General features: G+C 43.2%; 1 protein-coding gene across 12 annotated transcripts in view; it reads left to right on the top strand.

Annotated features, from left to right (window-relative positions):
• rabep1 (rabaptin, RAB GTPase binding effector protein 1) overlaps positions 1-15,484 on the top strand; it is a 314,581-nt gene that overhangs the window by 62,201 nt on the left and 236,896 nt on the right. For all 12 annotated transcript variants that reach the window (XM_069885028.1, XM_069885025.1, XM_069885027.1 and 9 more), the window contains exon 2: positions 11,444-11,575. Coding sequence is in view for 11 of the 12 variants with exons in the window: in XM_069885025.1 (XP_069741126.1) it covers positions 11,444-11,575 (132 nt within the window). In the remaining variant the exon portion in view is untranslated. The remainder of the gene's footprint in view (positions 1-11,443; positions 11,576-15,484) is intronic.

Raw genomic sequence — 15,484 nt, 5'->3', positions numbered from 1 at the left:
AAAAGAAAAGCATAGCTTTTTTTTCACAGTATATTTTTAATTAGGTTAAATTCCTTTCTTTTCTTCAGCAATTCAAAACTTGCATCTAGATATAAAAAGATCTTATTTTCATTATATTCTTAAGGTCTTTGTCTTTCCTTTGCTTAATTAGCTATTAGTTGTAAAATTTTCTCTCTTGATAACAAAAGAATTTAACCAGTATTAGTTGCGGCTTTTGATCTGGTTGTGGACGAGGTCTTAAAGCTTGATATGCTCTTTATATTTCAAAATCTCCCTGAAATCCATCGTTGCAAAAATTGTCTGATATCATCTCCTTCATCCCTTTCTTTGAGTCTCACAATTTTTATATTATTTCCTCTACTAAAATTTTCTCAAGCATCCAGTTTTGAACCATATGATCTTGAGCAGTAGTAAAATTAGTTTGAATATTCTTGATCTGATCTTTAATTGATTAAATTTCAAATTATGCTCCTTTTCTCTTTCTTCCATCTCTTTGTCTTTTTTTTGCATATTCACCACTACTACTTCTACACATTTAGTTCTAACATCTGATTTTTCCATTAAGAATCTGATTTACTTAATGTGCTTTATTTCCTTCATCATTTGCTTATTTAAATTCTGTTTACTCAAAGACAGCAGTTTTATCTTTCCTAGCTTTCAGGTGTCTGCTCTTTATTCCACCTCTTCCATTTCTTCTTATTCTGACTGTACAACCTCCTGATGATCACTAAAATTGGATTCCTCTTCTATTTCTTGTTACGCTTCGACGTTGCCTCCCCCACCATGGAGTTTTCCATCATATCACAAAATGCCCCCCGCTGCACGCCAGAGCCAGACGGCTGCCACCGGAGAAGTTAAAACAGGCAATGGAGGAATTCTCCAGGTTCCAGGAGCTGCGCAGTGTTCAGCAGTTTGGCAGCGCTTGGGTGGTGCCACTGCACATGGTCCCGAAGTCATCGGGGGTTGGAGGCTCTGCAGAGACTACAGACGGCTAAACGATGCCATGACCCCAGACAGGTACCCGGTCCCCCATATCCATGACTTCACAGCCAACCTCCACAGCGCGCGATTCTTTTCCAAAGTCCATCTGGTGCGCGGATACCACCAGATCCCGGTACACCCCAATGACGTTGGAAAGAACGCCATTATCTCCCCTATAGGCTTGTTCGAATTCCTCCGGATGCCGTTCGGGTTGAAGAACGTGGCCCAGACGTTCCAGTGCTTCATGGACGCAGTGGATAGGAATTTGGACTTTGTTTTTGTCTACCTAGATGACATCTGGTAGTCACCCGCAGTCGCGAAGAGCACAAGGTCCATCTCCATACACTGTTCGCCCAGCTGGTAAAATTCGGCCTCATGGTCAACAAGGCCAAATGCCAGTTTGGGAAACAGACATTGCAGTTCCTGGGGAACACCATCTCAGCTTCTGGGGCAGCTCTGGTACCGGAGAAAGTGGCAGCTGTCTTGCATTTTCTCCAACCCTCCTCCCTCAAGGGCCTACAGGAATTCGTGGGAATGGTAAATTTTTTACCAGAGGTTCATCCCAACGCTGCCCACATCATGCGCCCTCTTTTCATGCTGATCACAACGAAAGTGAAGACCCTGGCCGGGTCGGAGGACGTGGACAAGGCCTTCACTGCAACGAAACAGGCCCTCACAGAAGCATCTTTGTTGGTGCACCAGTTCCCGGAAGTGCACACGGCGCTCTTGGTTGACGCTTCCGCAACAGTGATCGGGGGAGTACTGGAACAGTGGCTGGACGGGCAGTGGTGCCCGCTGGCCTTTTTCAGTAAGCAGTTGTGGCCGCCGGAGCTTAAATACCGTGCGTTCGACCGGGAGCTCCTGGCGCAGTACCTGGCCATCCGCCACTTCCGATACTTCTTGGAGGGCAGAACATTCACTGTTTTTACCGATCACAAGCCCCTCACCCAAGCACTGGCTATGGCCAAGGATACGTGGTCGGGCAAGCAACAGCACCACCTGTCCTACATGTCCGAATTCACGACAGACATCCAGCACAGGGCAGGCAAGGACAATGTGGTTGCGGATGCGCTCTCCCACCCGACCATCAGCACGCTAGTTCCCGCTCTTGACTACGAGCAACTAGTGCAGGCCCAGTAGCATCACGTCGAAACTCAAGCTCTCCAGACCGCCATCTCATGTCTCCAGCTCAAGGATATCCAGCTTCCTGACTCCGCCCAGCCACTGGTCTGCTCATAGTGCCTGGTAGTCCCACACGATCTCGCCCACCCCTCATTGAAAACTATTGTGCGTATGGTGGCACAGCGATTTGTCTGGCATGGCCTCAAGAAGAATGCTGCAGTGCTAACCCGCAACTGCATCAGGTGCCAGACATCTAAAGTCCACAGGCACACGCAGGCCCCTGTTCATCATTTAGACTCAGCAAAGCAGAGGTTCCAGCATATCCACATGGATGTCGTGGGCCCCTTGCTGGTGTCTTGGGAGTCGCAGTACCTGTTTACCATAGTGGACAGAGCAAACAGGTGGCCGGAAACCATCCCAGTCCATGAGGCATCAGCGGAGACATGTACTAGAGCCCTAGTCAGGCAGTGGATCGCTCATTTCGGTGTGCCGATGCACATCATGAGCGACGAACGCTCCCAATTTACCTCCGCACTATGGTCGCAGCTGGCCAGGCTTTTAGGGGTAACACTGCACCACACCATGGCCTACCACCCACAGTCTAATGGGTTGGTAGAGAGGTTCCACCAACACCTAAGTCCACTCTGATGGCAAGACTTTCTGGCCCCGACTGGGTGGACGTTGCCCTGGGTTCTCCTTGGGATTAGGATGGTGCCCAAGGAGGACCTGCAAGCCTCGTCAGCAGAAATGGTTTATGGTGCACCACTCCCCCTGCCAGGCGAATTCTTCGGCCTGGAGGCCAAGATGACGCACAATGAAGATGAGTGGCTCACGGACCTCCGTAAACGACTGGGCAACCTAACCCCGCTGGCCCCATCGTACCACAGCACCCAACCATCCATCGACCGAAAGATCTGGATGCGGTGCAATTTGTGTTCATCCGGAGAGAACCACAGAGGGCCCCACTGCAGCGCCCATATGAAGGGCCATACAAGGTTCTCCGGCTGTTGGGTGGGACTTTTACTTTAGATGAGGGGGGCAGGGAAGAACTGTTCACTGCTCATTTGGACTTATCACAGCCGGTGCAGACAGCCGCGCCCAAGCGCTGGGTGGGGGGGGGGGGGTGTTGTGTGGCGGCGCACATCCTCATGGCGAACCGGCCCTGCTTGTATCGTCATATGGCGGGGCAGCCATCGGGAAATGGCGTTGTCAGAGGTTTCTCTCTAACTCCAGCATCCCTTCCAGCGCACACCCTGGGCAGCGATTATGATGTCACAATGCACCAGTTGACTGAACTCATGCTGCCCTTAAAGGGGTGCACTGAATTTGCATAAAAACAGTCGTTAATGACCTTCGGTGTGGCAGCAGTGATTTTTTTTTCAGCTCCTGCAATCGCCACAAGGCGATTAAGCACTTTACATCACCTTTTATCAATTACCATACTTAAAAATGTCACCTTAAAATCGTCATCCTATACAAAAGGTCTGAAATTCTTACTTTGACAACGAAGTTTGCCAGCTCCGACGCAATCTCGCACATGCCCTGTTAGTTACTTATGAAGTCTCAGCGCTCTACCTACCTAGACCGACTGCTGCTGACTTTGTACAGACTCAAAAGGCCTGTTGCAGGAGCTGACAGTGGTTTATTTTAAAATATCCAAATAAATTTTCAACGTTTAAATGGTAATTCGTTATTAAAATAGTGTGATTTGGCTTTTAACAGCAGTGACAAGTGCCAGGTTTAGGTGTCATCTTATACAAATGGTATTGCTCAAAACCAACTTTTTATGTGAAAATCTCTGTGCTCGTTTTATACAAATTTGTCCTATATGATAGCATCTGGGATAGCTCCCCCATTTCAGGTGTTACAAACTAACAACCCTTTTATATTTTGTTTGGGATGAAAGGGATTTTGTTAGCACTAACACAGGAACAACAATGGAAAATCCATCCGACAATGGTAAATTCAAAATAATAGTTTTAATTCTTTGGCTTGGCTTCGCGGACGAAGATTTATGGAGGGGGTAAAAAGTCCACGTCAGCTGCAGGCTCGTTTGTGGCTGACCAGTCCGATGCGGGACAGGCAGACACGATTGCAGCGGTTGCAAGGGAAAATTGGTTGGTTGGGGTTGGGTGTTGGGTTTTTCCTCCTTTGCCTTTTGTCAGTGAGGTAGGCTCTGCGGTCTTCTTCAAAGGAGGCTGCTGCCCGCCAAACTGTGAGGCGCCAAGATGCACGGTTTGAGGCGTTATCAGCCCACTGGCGGTGGTCAATGTGGCAGGCACCAAGAGATTTCTTTAGACAGTCCTTGTACCTTTTCTTTGGTGCACCTCTGTCACGGTGGCCAGTGGAGAGCTCGCCATATAATACGATCTTGGGAAGGCGATGGTCCTCTATTCTGGAGACGTGACCCATCCAGCGCAGCTGGATCTTTAGCAGCGTGGACTCGATGCTGTCGACCTCTGCCATCTCGAGTACCTCGACGTTAGGGGTGTGAGCGCTCCAATAGATGTTGAGGATGGAGCGGAGACAACGCTGGTGGAAGCGTTCTAGGAGCCGTAGGTGGTGCCGGTAGAGGACCCATGATTCGGAGCCGAACAGGAGTGTGGGTATGACAACGGCTCTGTATACGCTTATCTTTGTGAGGTTTTTCAGTTGGTTGTTTTTCCAGACTCTTTTGTGTAGTCTTCCAAAGGCGCTATTTGCCTTGGCGAGTCTGTTGTCTATCTCATTGTCGATCCTTGCATCTGATGAAATGGTGCAGCCGAGATAGGTAAACTGGTTGACCGTTTTGAGTTTTGTGTGCCCGATGGAGATGTGGGGGGGCTGGTAGTCATGGTGGGGAGCTGGCTGATGGAGGACTTTATTAACAATGTAACTTTACTTATTTCTAAACTTAACCCCACTATGTGCAGATGTAAATGTATGTGTGTATGTATAATTAAAGTCTCACTCTGAAAAGTCAATCTTTAAAACAGTGGTTCTGATCCTTTTTCTTTCCACTCACATCTTTCTTTGGCTTGGCTTCGCGGACGAAGATTTATGGAGGGGGTAAAACTCCTCGTCAGCTGCAGGCTCGTTTGTGGCTGACAAGTCCGATGCGGGACAGGCAGACACGGTTGCAGCGGCTGCAGGGGAAAATTGGTTGGTTGGGGTTGGGTGTTGGGTTTTTCCTCCTTTGCCTTTTGTCAGTGAGGTGGGCTCTGCGGTCTTCTTCAAAGGAGGTTGCTGCCCGCCAAACTGTGAGGCGCCAAGATGCACGGTTTGAGGCGATATCAGCCCACTGGCGGTGGTCAATGTGGCAGGCACCAAGAGATTTCTTTAGGCAGTCCTTGTACCTTTTCTTTGGTGCACCTCTGTCATGGTGGCCAGTGGAGAGCTCGCCATATAACACGATCTTGGGAAGGCGATGGTCCTCCATTCTGGAGACGTGACCCACCCAGCGCAGCTGGATCTTCAGCAGCGTGGACTCGATGCTGTCGACCTCTGCCATCTCGAGTACCTCGACGTTAGGGGTGTGAGCGCTCCAATAGATGTTGAGGATGGAGCGGAGACAACGCTGGTGGAAGCGTTCTAGGAGCCGTAGGTGGTGCCGGTAGAGGACCCATGATTCGGAGCCGAACAGGAGTGTGGGTATGACAACGGCTCTGTATACGCTTATCTTTGTGAGGTTTTTCAGTTGGTTGTTTTTCCAGACTCTTTTGTGTAGTCTTCCAAAGGCGCTATTTGCCTTGGCGAGTCTGTTGTCTATCTCATTGTCGATCCTTGCATCTGATGAAATGGTGCAGCCGAGATAGGTAAACTGGTTGACCGTTTTGAGTTTTGTGTGCCCGATGGAGATGTGGGGGGGCTGGTAGTCATGGTGGGGAGCTGGCTGATGGAGGACTTTATTAACAATGTAACTTTACTTATTTCTAAACTTAACCCCACTATGTGCAGATGTAAATGTATGTGTGTATGTATAATTAAAGTCTCACTCTGAAAAGTCAATCTTTAAAACAGTGGTTCTGATCCTTTTTCTTTCCACTCACATCTTTCTTTGGCTTGGCTTCGCGGACGAAGATTTATGGAGGGGGTAAAACTCCTCGTCAGCTGCAGGCTCGTTTGTGGCTGACAAGTCCGATGCGGGACAGGCAGACACGGTTGCAGCGGCTGCAGGGGAAAATTGGTTGGTTGGGGTTGGGTGTTGGGTTTTTCCTCCTTTGCCTTTTGTCAGTGAGGTGGGCTCTGCGGTCTTCTTCAAAGGAGGTTGCTGCCCGCCAAACTGTGAGGCGCCAAGATGCACGGTTTGAGGCGATATCAGCCCACTGGCGGTGGTCAATGTGGCAGGCACCAAGAGATTTCTTTAGGCAGTCCTTGTACCTTTTCTTTGGTGCACCTCTGTCATGGTGGCCAGTGGAGAGCTCGCCATATAACACGATCTTGGGAAGGCGATGGTCCTCCATTCTGGAGACGTGACCCACCCAGCGCAGCTGGATCTTCAGCAGCGTGGACTCGATGCTGTCGACCTCTGCCATCTCGAGTACTTCGACGTTAGGGATGAAAGCGCTCCAATGGATGTTGAGGATGGAGCGGAGACAACGCTGGTGGAAGCGTTCTAGGAGCCGTAGGTGATGTCGGTAGAGGACCAATGATTCGGAGCCGAACAGGAGTGTGGGTATGACAACGCTTATATTTGTGAGGTTTTTCAGTTGGTTGTTTTTCCAGACTCTTTTGTGTAGTCTTCCAAAGGCGCTATTTGCCTTGGCGAGTCTGTTGTCTATCTCATTGTCGATCCTTGCATCTGATGAAATGGTGCAGCCGAGATAGGTAAACTGGTTGACCGTTTTGAGTTTTGTGTGCCCGATTGAGATGTGGGGGGGCTGGTAGTCATGGTGGGGAGCTGGCTGATGGAGGACCTCAGTTTTCTTCAGGCTGACTTCCAGGCCAAACATTTTGGCAGTTTCCGCAAAGCAGGACGTCAAGCGCTGAAGAGCTGGCTCTGAATGGGCAACTAAAGCGGCATCGTCTGCAAAGAGTAGTTCACGGACAAGTTTCTCTTGTGTCTTGGTGTGAGCTTGCAGGCGCCTCAGATTGAAGAGACTGCCATCCGTGCGGTACAGGATGTAAACAGCGTCTTCATTGTTGGGGTCTTTCATGGCTTGGTTCAGCATCATGCTGAAGAAGATTGAAAAGAGGGTTGGTGCGAGAACACAGCCTTGCTTCACGCCATTGTTAATGGCTTCCATTCACATACCACTTTAAGTATTCCCTATGCTATCAGTGCTCTGTGATTGATTGCTGAAGATGGAAAGAAAAGGTTTGAAAACCACTGTTTTAATCATCCCTAATTGACTTGTTATGTGCACAGTTTCATAACTCCAAAGGAAAGGGCCAATGACAATTTTTCTCAAGCAAAATATTTCAGCAATAATTGGGTCTGGAGCTTCTCAACTTTCTCTTCCCACTCACATACCACCTTAAGCAATCCCTTACTAATTACAGAGCATCGATGGCATAGGGATTACTTAAAGTGGTATGTGAGTGGAAAGAAAAAAGTTGAGAACAACTGCTTTAAAAGTTCAGCATAATTTTAATCTTGCTTGTAAGTCTTAAATTCTCAGTTCAAAATAATTATAAAGCACTTTTGAACATCATTATTTTTAGGCCTTTTTACTCACAATGTGGTTATTTTCTTCCATGATGATTTCACAAACCCAGACAAGGTTAAATGAAGTGTCCACACAAAAATAGATCCAATAGAAATCTGTCCTCTTTTCTAAAGTGACAGTGAAATGGTCTTCCTTCTTTGAAAAGCCACTGATTCTGTTACCCATTTTTCACACAACAACAGCACCAATTCTGGTTAATGTAACTGAACCCTGTCTTTCACAAGGTTTTAACCCCTATGTCACACGGAGTTTTACTTCTGTACTCTCCAAATTGAACTCTTCCAAAACTGAACACAAAATACCTGAATATTTTATTCCAAATCATATGATTGTTAAATCATCACCAAGGTGAAACCCAATTCTTGGAAACTACAAGCCCATCAGTTTTATTTCTACCAAAATTTTGTTCCTTTTTCAAAACCATTCCATATACATAAACAACCTCTGACCTCACATCTGTTCAAGAGGCTTGTGGTTTTGATTTAAAAACAGATGGCTTCCCTCAGGAGTTCTTGAATAATTAAGACCCATGTGAAATCCATTATCTCTGTCCTTCCCAGACGCGGTCGACTCTGAGAATGAACACTCTTCTCAGAAAACAGTGGTTCTCTATAAATGTGCTGTGACCTGTTTGTGATACAATATTTTAACTCTATAATTTACTTTACTAAGACACTTATAAAATAAAGATAATTTAACATTAAATTAAAGGTTAACACAGGGCTTCACAGGTGTTTGAAAGACTCAGGTATGTTTAATTACTTCATGGGTGCAGGTATAAGAGACCTAGGCTTTCTTCTAAGTTTTGGGTCACCTTTGGAGTCTAGTTGTTATTTTTCAACATGAGAACCAGAGTTGTGCCAATGTAAGTCAAATAAGCCATTATGAGGCTGAAAAGAAAGAATAAAACAGTAATAGAAATCACCCAAACCTTTGGATTACCAAAATCAACTGTTTGGAACATCATTAAGAAGAAAGAGCTTACTAGTGAGCTCCGTAATCACAAAGGGACTAGTAGGCCAAAAAAGACTAATGATGATCCTTTGCTGATGACACAAGAATTCTCATCATAATGATCAAAAATCCCCAAACGTGTGTCCGACAGATTAGAAATACCCTTCAGGAGGCAGGTGAGGGTATGTCATTGACTATTGCCACAGAGGACTTCATGATCAGAAATACAGAGGCTACACTGCAAGATGAAAACCACTAATTAGCCACAGAAACTGGATGGCCAAATTACAGTTTGCCAATAAGTATTTAAAAGAACCTGCAGTACTTTAGAAAAAGGTTTTGTGGACAGATGAGACCCAAGATTAATCTGTGTCAGAGTGAGGGCAAGAACAAAGTGTGGAGATGTTAAAGAACTGGCCAAGATCCAAAGCATTCCACCTCATTTGTGAAACATGGTATTGTGGTCTGGGCATGTATAGCTGCCATAGGTACTGGCACACTTCATTGATGATGTAACTGGCAGCAGGAAAATTAATTCTGAATTGTATAGAAACATCTTATCTGCTTAAGTTCAACCAAATGTCTCCAAATTCATTGGATGGCGCTTCAACCTACAGCAAAACAATTATCCCAAACATTCTCCTAAAACAACAAAGGGGTTTTTCAAAGCTTTAAAACTGGAAATTTCTTGAATGGCCAATTGCTCTAGAGAAAAGGTGACCAGCCCCCAAAACAAACAAGAGCTGAAGATGGTTACAATAGAGGCCTGGGAGAACATCACTAGAGAAGATACTCAGCTCCTGGTGATATCAATGAACCATAGACTTCAAGCAGTCATTACATGGAGGGGTATGCAACAAAGTACAAAACATGACAACTTTTATATACCTTGCTATGTCCCAAATATTATGGTGCCCTTAAATGAGGGGACTATGTATTAAAAGTGTTGTAATTTCTACTTGGTCAAACCAAAATATACACAAATACCCTTTAATAAAATCTGAATGTGCACTGGAAAACAGGCCATTTGGCCCTTCTCGTCTGTGCTTACCATCATCTCCCCAGTCCCACTGACCTGCTCCCATTCCATAACCCTCCATGTCCCTATCCAATTTATTCTTAAAATTCACCACATCGGATGGCAGCTCATTCCATGCTCCCACCTCTCTCTGAGTGAAGGACTTCCCCCTAATGTTCCACCTAAACCTTTCCCCATTTCACCCTAAAACCATGTCCTCTTGTATTTATCTCCCCCAATCTAAGTGGAATGAGCCTACTCTATACTTGTCTATACCTCTCATAATCTTGTAAACCTCTGTTAACTCTCCCCTCATTCTTCTACGCTTCAAGGAATAAAGCCCTAACCTGTTTAATCTTTCCTAGTAACTCACTTCCTGAAGACCCAGCAACATCCTAATAAATTTTCTCTGCACTCTTTCAATCTTATTGATATCCTTCCTGTAGTTAGGTGACAAGAACTGCACACAATATTTCCAGTTTGGCCTTACCAATATTTTAAACAATTTTAATATAACATCCCAACTCCTATACTCAATACTTTGATTTATAAAGACTAAGATGCCAAAAGCTTTCTCTACAACCCTGTCCACATGTGATGCCACCTTCAGGGAACAATGTATCTGTATTCTCAGATCTCTCTGCTCCTTCACACTGCTCAGTCCCCTATCATTGTGTATATCCTGCCTTGGTTTGCTCTTCCAAAGTGCATCATTTATATGTGAAATATTTGATTAAAAATTTAAAACTGTGGTGCACGGACAAATAAAGGTACTTTGTCCTACACATTATGGAGAACACTCTGTACCACAAACACCAAAGGTCCACCATTGATCCCTGTAGTATATGTGAGACACTAGGCTCTAAAAGTAAACAAGGAACGGCACGTCACACAGCATCCATGGAAAGCAGTAGGCAGTTGAAGCTTTGGACCTGAACTCTTCATTCATCTTGCTGCTGTTCCCAGTTTGACCTTGATAAGTTATAGATTATTTGACTACCACCCCTATGTTCCCTCTCTCTCCCCACCCCCATCTGTCCTTGAAACCTGGAGGATCCTGTTTTCATTTCTCATTGTGATCCATTCACTGTGTACCTCCAAATCCCAGTGTTCCATTGGTGCTGATGGATCAGTGGCTGTGCCACATGCTAGGGTTATAGCACCACTCAGGAAAATTTGCAGATTTAGGGTTCTAGTGCAGTACACAAAAATGCTGGAGAAATTCGGGAGGTCATGCATAAAAGGCACAATGTTTTAGGCCTGAGCTCTTCGTCAGGACCTTGCTTAATACTTAGCTCCATTTGTTTTTGTTCACTAACCACCTGTAATCCATTCCCTTCTGCTAGCACATTTTCATGTTTATCCAGAGAAAATGCAGACAAGAAACAGTGTTTCTTCTTTTTATGTGGCTATTTTATTTTGTGTTCTTGGCTTGCTATGTTATATTTTACTTTGATATTTTTAGTTGCAAATGCCTGGAATTGTTGCTAAGTGCAGTTTCTTGGAGTTTTATTTGTATTACAATGAGTTGTGGACATTCCCCTGTCTGCATGTCTTCAAATGAAGTGAGGTTGCATTGAATGTTACAGCTTCCTTCTGTTGTTGAGATCATATCTTCAGACCATCTGAGTTTTATATAGTATATTCTATGGGGTTGCTTTGTGGCCTTGGCTCCAATTTGCGTTGTCCAATTAAACTGGTTTTCTTCTTTCTCTTCCAGTAGCCTTGCTTCAGCAGCGACTTAAGGAGTTGGAGCAAGCAAAGGCTGATTTCTTGCACAGAAAAGAACAGCTGGAATTCGAATTCAACCAGAAAAGGGCGAAGTTCAAGGAGCTTTACCTCGCAAAAGAAGGTAGACAGATTGGGTATCTGTCAGATAGGACATGTGAATGTTAGTGAAGTGAAACTGGTATTATTCAAAACATTTAAGAATGTTATTGCTGCTTAGAATAGGTAAAATAATTACAGTAACTGGTTGGTGTCAAAGGGCTTTTACTTAATGATTCCTGGTAATGTTTAAAGCTGAAATTTGCATAGCAGTCTCTTGCATTGTTGTCGTGTTGGTTTTCAGTTGTGCCATTTTATTTCATTTCTTTGGTTGTATTGTATTTAATTTATATGCAACACACTTAACTTGAATACATTTAGGATCCTTTTGGTGATAGGATCTCAGAGTCAACATGAATAAGCCTATTTGAATATAGGATAAAACCTCACTGTGTTTGAAAAATATCAGAAGTCTCGGAGGGGGGGAAAAAACAGGTGTGAAGAAAAAACAGGAAATTTAAGTATTTACATGATTGCTTTTGTCAGTTGGACAGCTTTGGCAGAACAGCCTGCTGATTAATTTCCTCTTTGGCTTGCAAAGCACAATCTGCTGGAGGAAGTCAGCAGGTTGAGCAGCATCACTGGGGCAAAAAAGAATCATCAGTATTTTGGGTCGGAACCTTTTATCATCTGTGGGTGTAGAGGCCACGCCACCTCTTCAATCAGTCTCGATGAATGGTTACAACCTGAAATGTTGACTATTCTTCCTCTCCCACTGATGCTCCAGCAGATTGTGTTTGGCTGCAGATTCCAGTGTCTGCATTCTCTGGTGTCTTCTCTTTTCTTGAGTTTGATGTGAAAGCTTGTAAAATCTCGGTGATACAAGAATGAACCTTTATTGAGAAGGTTTGATTTTTTTTCCCCTCCCCAGTGCAGAGCTCTCTAGTGCTGCCTGTCAGTTTGGTATGCACAGTGATGACACAGTGAGCAGTTAATCCTTAACCTTTCAAAGATTTGTTTAGGTTTTCTTGAGATAAAATCTGTATTTATTCTCCATTGGTGATGCCACCTTGTGCCATAGAAGTCATAATGCAGCTGAATAGGTTGAGTTTGTATCCTCAAAAAAACGTGATACATAGGTTTAAACAAGGCCATTTGTGATCAAATGTTGCTGTTTGTGGGATGACAGTAATGTGATCTACATTACAAAGTTGGTTATAGTGAGGCCATCTTAGAATTAACACTGTGTTTAACATCGTATTCCTAAGGTAGCATCCAGTCCCCTGCAACTATACTGAAATATCAGGCTATGTGTCATCTTTTGGCTGGATAGTCACTTCCTTTTTCTACCTTGGAAGTAACAGCATGACCACTGAGGAACAGGCATGAAGATGGGATGAAAATACAGTAAAATCCCTGGTATCTGGAATTCAAGCAACTGGCCAAAAAAATCAAGGAAAATAAATTAAAAAAAATGAAAATAATTAAGAATAAAATAATAGGTTAAAAAAATACACAAGTAAAATTATATTCAAACAGTTGAATTTAAGAAGAGCAGATGTTCCAAACCACATAAGGGTGTCATGGATGTTTTCAAACCTTTTGTGTCAGAGGGCTTGGTTTCAGTAAAGGAGGGAGAATCAGAGGTTCCAATTAAAATTCTTAGAGATACTGGGGCTGCTCAGTCATTGTTGTGATAACTTTGACAGGGAGACAACTTTGATTAAAGGTGTTGGAAGTGAGCAGAGTCAATATCTCTTCAGAACATAGTGCTAAATTCAGCCTAGTAAGGATGAGGTTGAAGAGGATTGTGAGATATATCCTGCATGTGCTGTAACAAGGTCTGACTAAGAAACTGATGAGAGCTGAAGAAGATCCAGTTGATGGAGATTTGCCCAGTACTTCTGAAGTACTTTTGAAAAAGCAGGATCATTTTGAGAGTAAGGATTTATCTTTGTCAAGAAAGAGATAATTCAGCAACAGAAAATAGATGCAGATCTTGTTGTCTTAAGCAAAAAAGCAGTAAATGAACAGGAGATTAAAGGAAATGGATGTGGTTATTATTTGAAGGGTGAATTGTTGATGAGAAAATGGAGACTTCTTGATATTCCTGCTAATGAATTGGGGGGTGATTACCTAGAAATTACTAGAAAGAAATTTTAAATCTAGCACACAATACACCTTTGGGTAGTCATCTTAGTGTAAAAAAAAAACCATGAATAAGATTTTGAGACAATTTTTCTAGCCTGGTTTGAGGAAGGATGTTGTAAATTGGTGCCGGACATTTCACTTTTGTCAGGTTGCAGGGAAACCTAACCATTGCAACCTATTCCTGTTGTTCGGGAACCTTTGAGATTTCCAGAGGCTGTATCATTAAGGAATATTAAAGCCAAAATGGTGGTAAAGGGTCTGGAAAGATTTTTCACAATTTTTGAATTTCCTGAAGAGATCCAGAGTGATCAAGGATCTAATTTTATGTCTGGGTTGTTTCAGCAGTTGATTTATGAGTTGGGAATAAAACAGATCAATCACTTCATCTGCATACCATCCTGAAACTCAGGGTGCTTTGGAAAGAATTCATTCTACTCTTAAAAATATGATGAGAATTTATTGTCTGGAGAATGGAGAAGATTGGGATGAAGGTATTCATTTATTGTTATTTGCAGCAAGGGAGGCTGTGCAGGAGTCATTAGGTTTCAGCCCTTTTGAATTTGTGTTTGGACATCAGGTTAGAGGACCTTTAATGTTGATAAAAGAACAGTGGGTTAATAAGGATGTGCAGTTGGACTTGATGTATTATGTTTCTAAATTTAAAGATAGGTTACAAAAAGTGTGGACTTTGGCTCAAGAGAATTTAGAAATGGCTCAAGTTAAAATGAAGCATTTACTTGACAGGAAAGCTCAAGTGAGGAATTTTAAGACGGGAAGTAAAGTTTTGATTTTGTTTTCAACACGTGACGGTCCTTTTCTGGACCGTACATAGTTAAATCAAAACTGAATGATGTTAACTATATTGTTAACACACCAGATAGAAGGAATAAAACTCAGGTTTGTCACATAAATATGTTGAAACTTTATTAATGGTAGTTGAGAACAATCTGCATCAGAGGTGTTAGCTGTTGATAGGGTTGAGGAAGTAATGGATTATAAGATTATGGAAACAGAATCTTGTGAGGGTAACCTTAAAGAAACCATGGTTCCTGTGCGCCTGTCTTACTCAGCAATTTTGGAAAATTTAGAGGAAAAGTTAGGCCATCTTAAGTCACAAGAACATGCAGTTGAAAATTTTAATTTTAAAATATACAAATTTGTTTACTGATGTGCCAAAAAGGACATCAGTGATTTATCATGACGTGGATGTGGGAGAAGCAAGTCCCATAAAAGAACACCCATATAGAATAAACATTTAGAAGAATAAAATCATGGATCAGGAGGTGGAATATATGTTGAGAAATGATATTATTAGAGCTTCAAACTCAGATTGGAGTTCTTGTTGTACTTGGTACCGAAACCAGATTATGTTATGTTCTGTCCAGATTACAGGAAGGTTAATTCAGTAACTAAAACAGATGCTTATCCTATTCCGAGAATAGATGACTGTATTGATAAATTGATAAAACTCAATTTCTTACTAAATTGGATTTGTTGAAGGATTATTGGAGTGTGCCTTTAAATGAGAGAGGAAAGAATATTTTGTCTTTTGTAACTGAGTAATGTGTTATTTTTTGGCATGAAAAATCCCCCTGCAACATTCCAAAGGATGAGTAATTCGGTCATCTGAGAATGATGACTTGTTCACAAAAAGTGAACACATGGGAAGAACATCGAAGGGAATTGGACAAATTGTTTGCAAGATTATCCAAAGCAAACTTAACTGTTAATTTAGTGAAAAGTGAATTTACAAATGCCACTGCAACATACTTGGGTCATGTAGTTTGTCAAGCTAAGGTGAATGCAATTTCTGGATTTCCTATTCCAAATGGCAAGAAAGCTG

Source organism: Narcine bancroftii, chromosome 6, assembly GCF_036971445.1.
Source record: "Narcine bancroftii isolate sNarBan1 chromosome 6, sNarBan1.hap1, whole genome shotgun sequence".
In the NCBI taxonomy this organism is placed as follows: domain Eukaryota; kingdom Metazoa; phylum Chordata; class Chondrichthyes; order Torpediniformes; family Narcinidae; genus Narcine; species Narcine bancroftii.
This window is presented reverse-complemented; position numbering and strand designations above follow the sequence as displayed.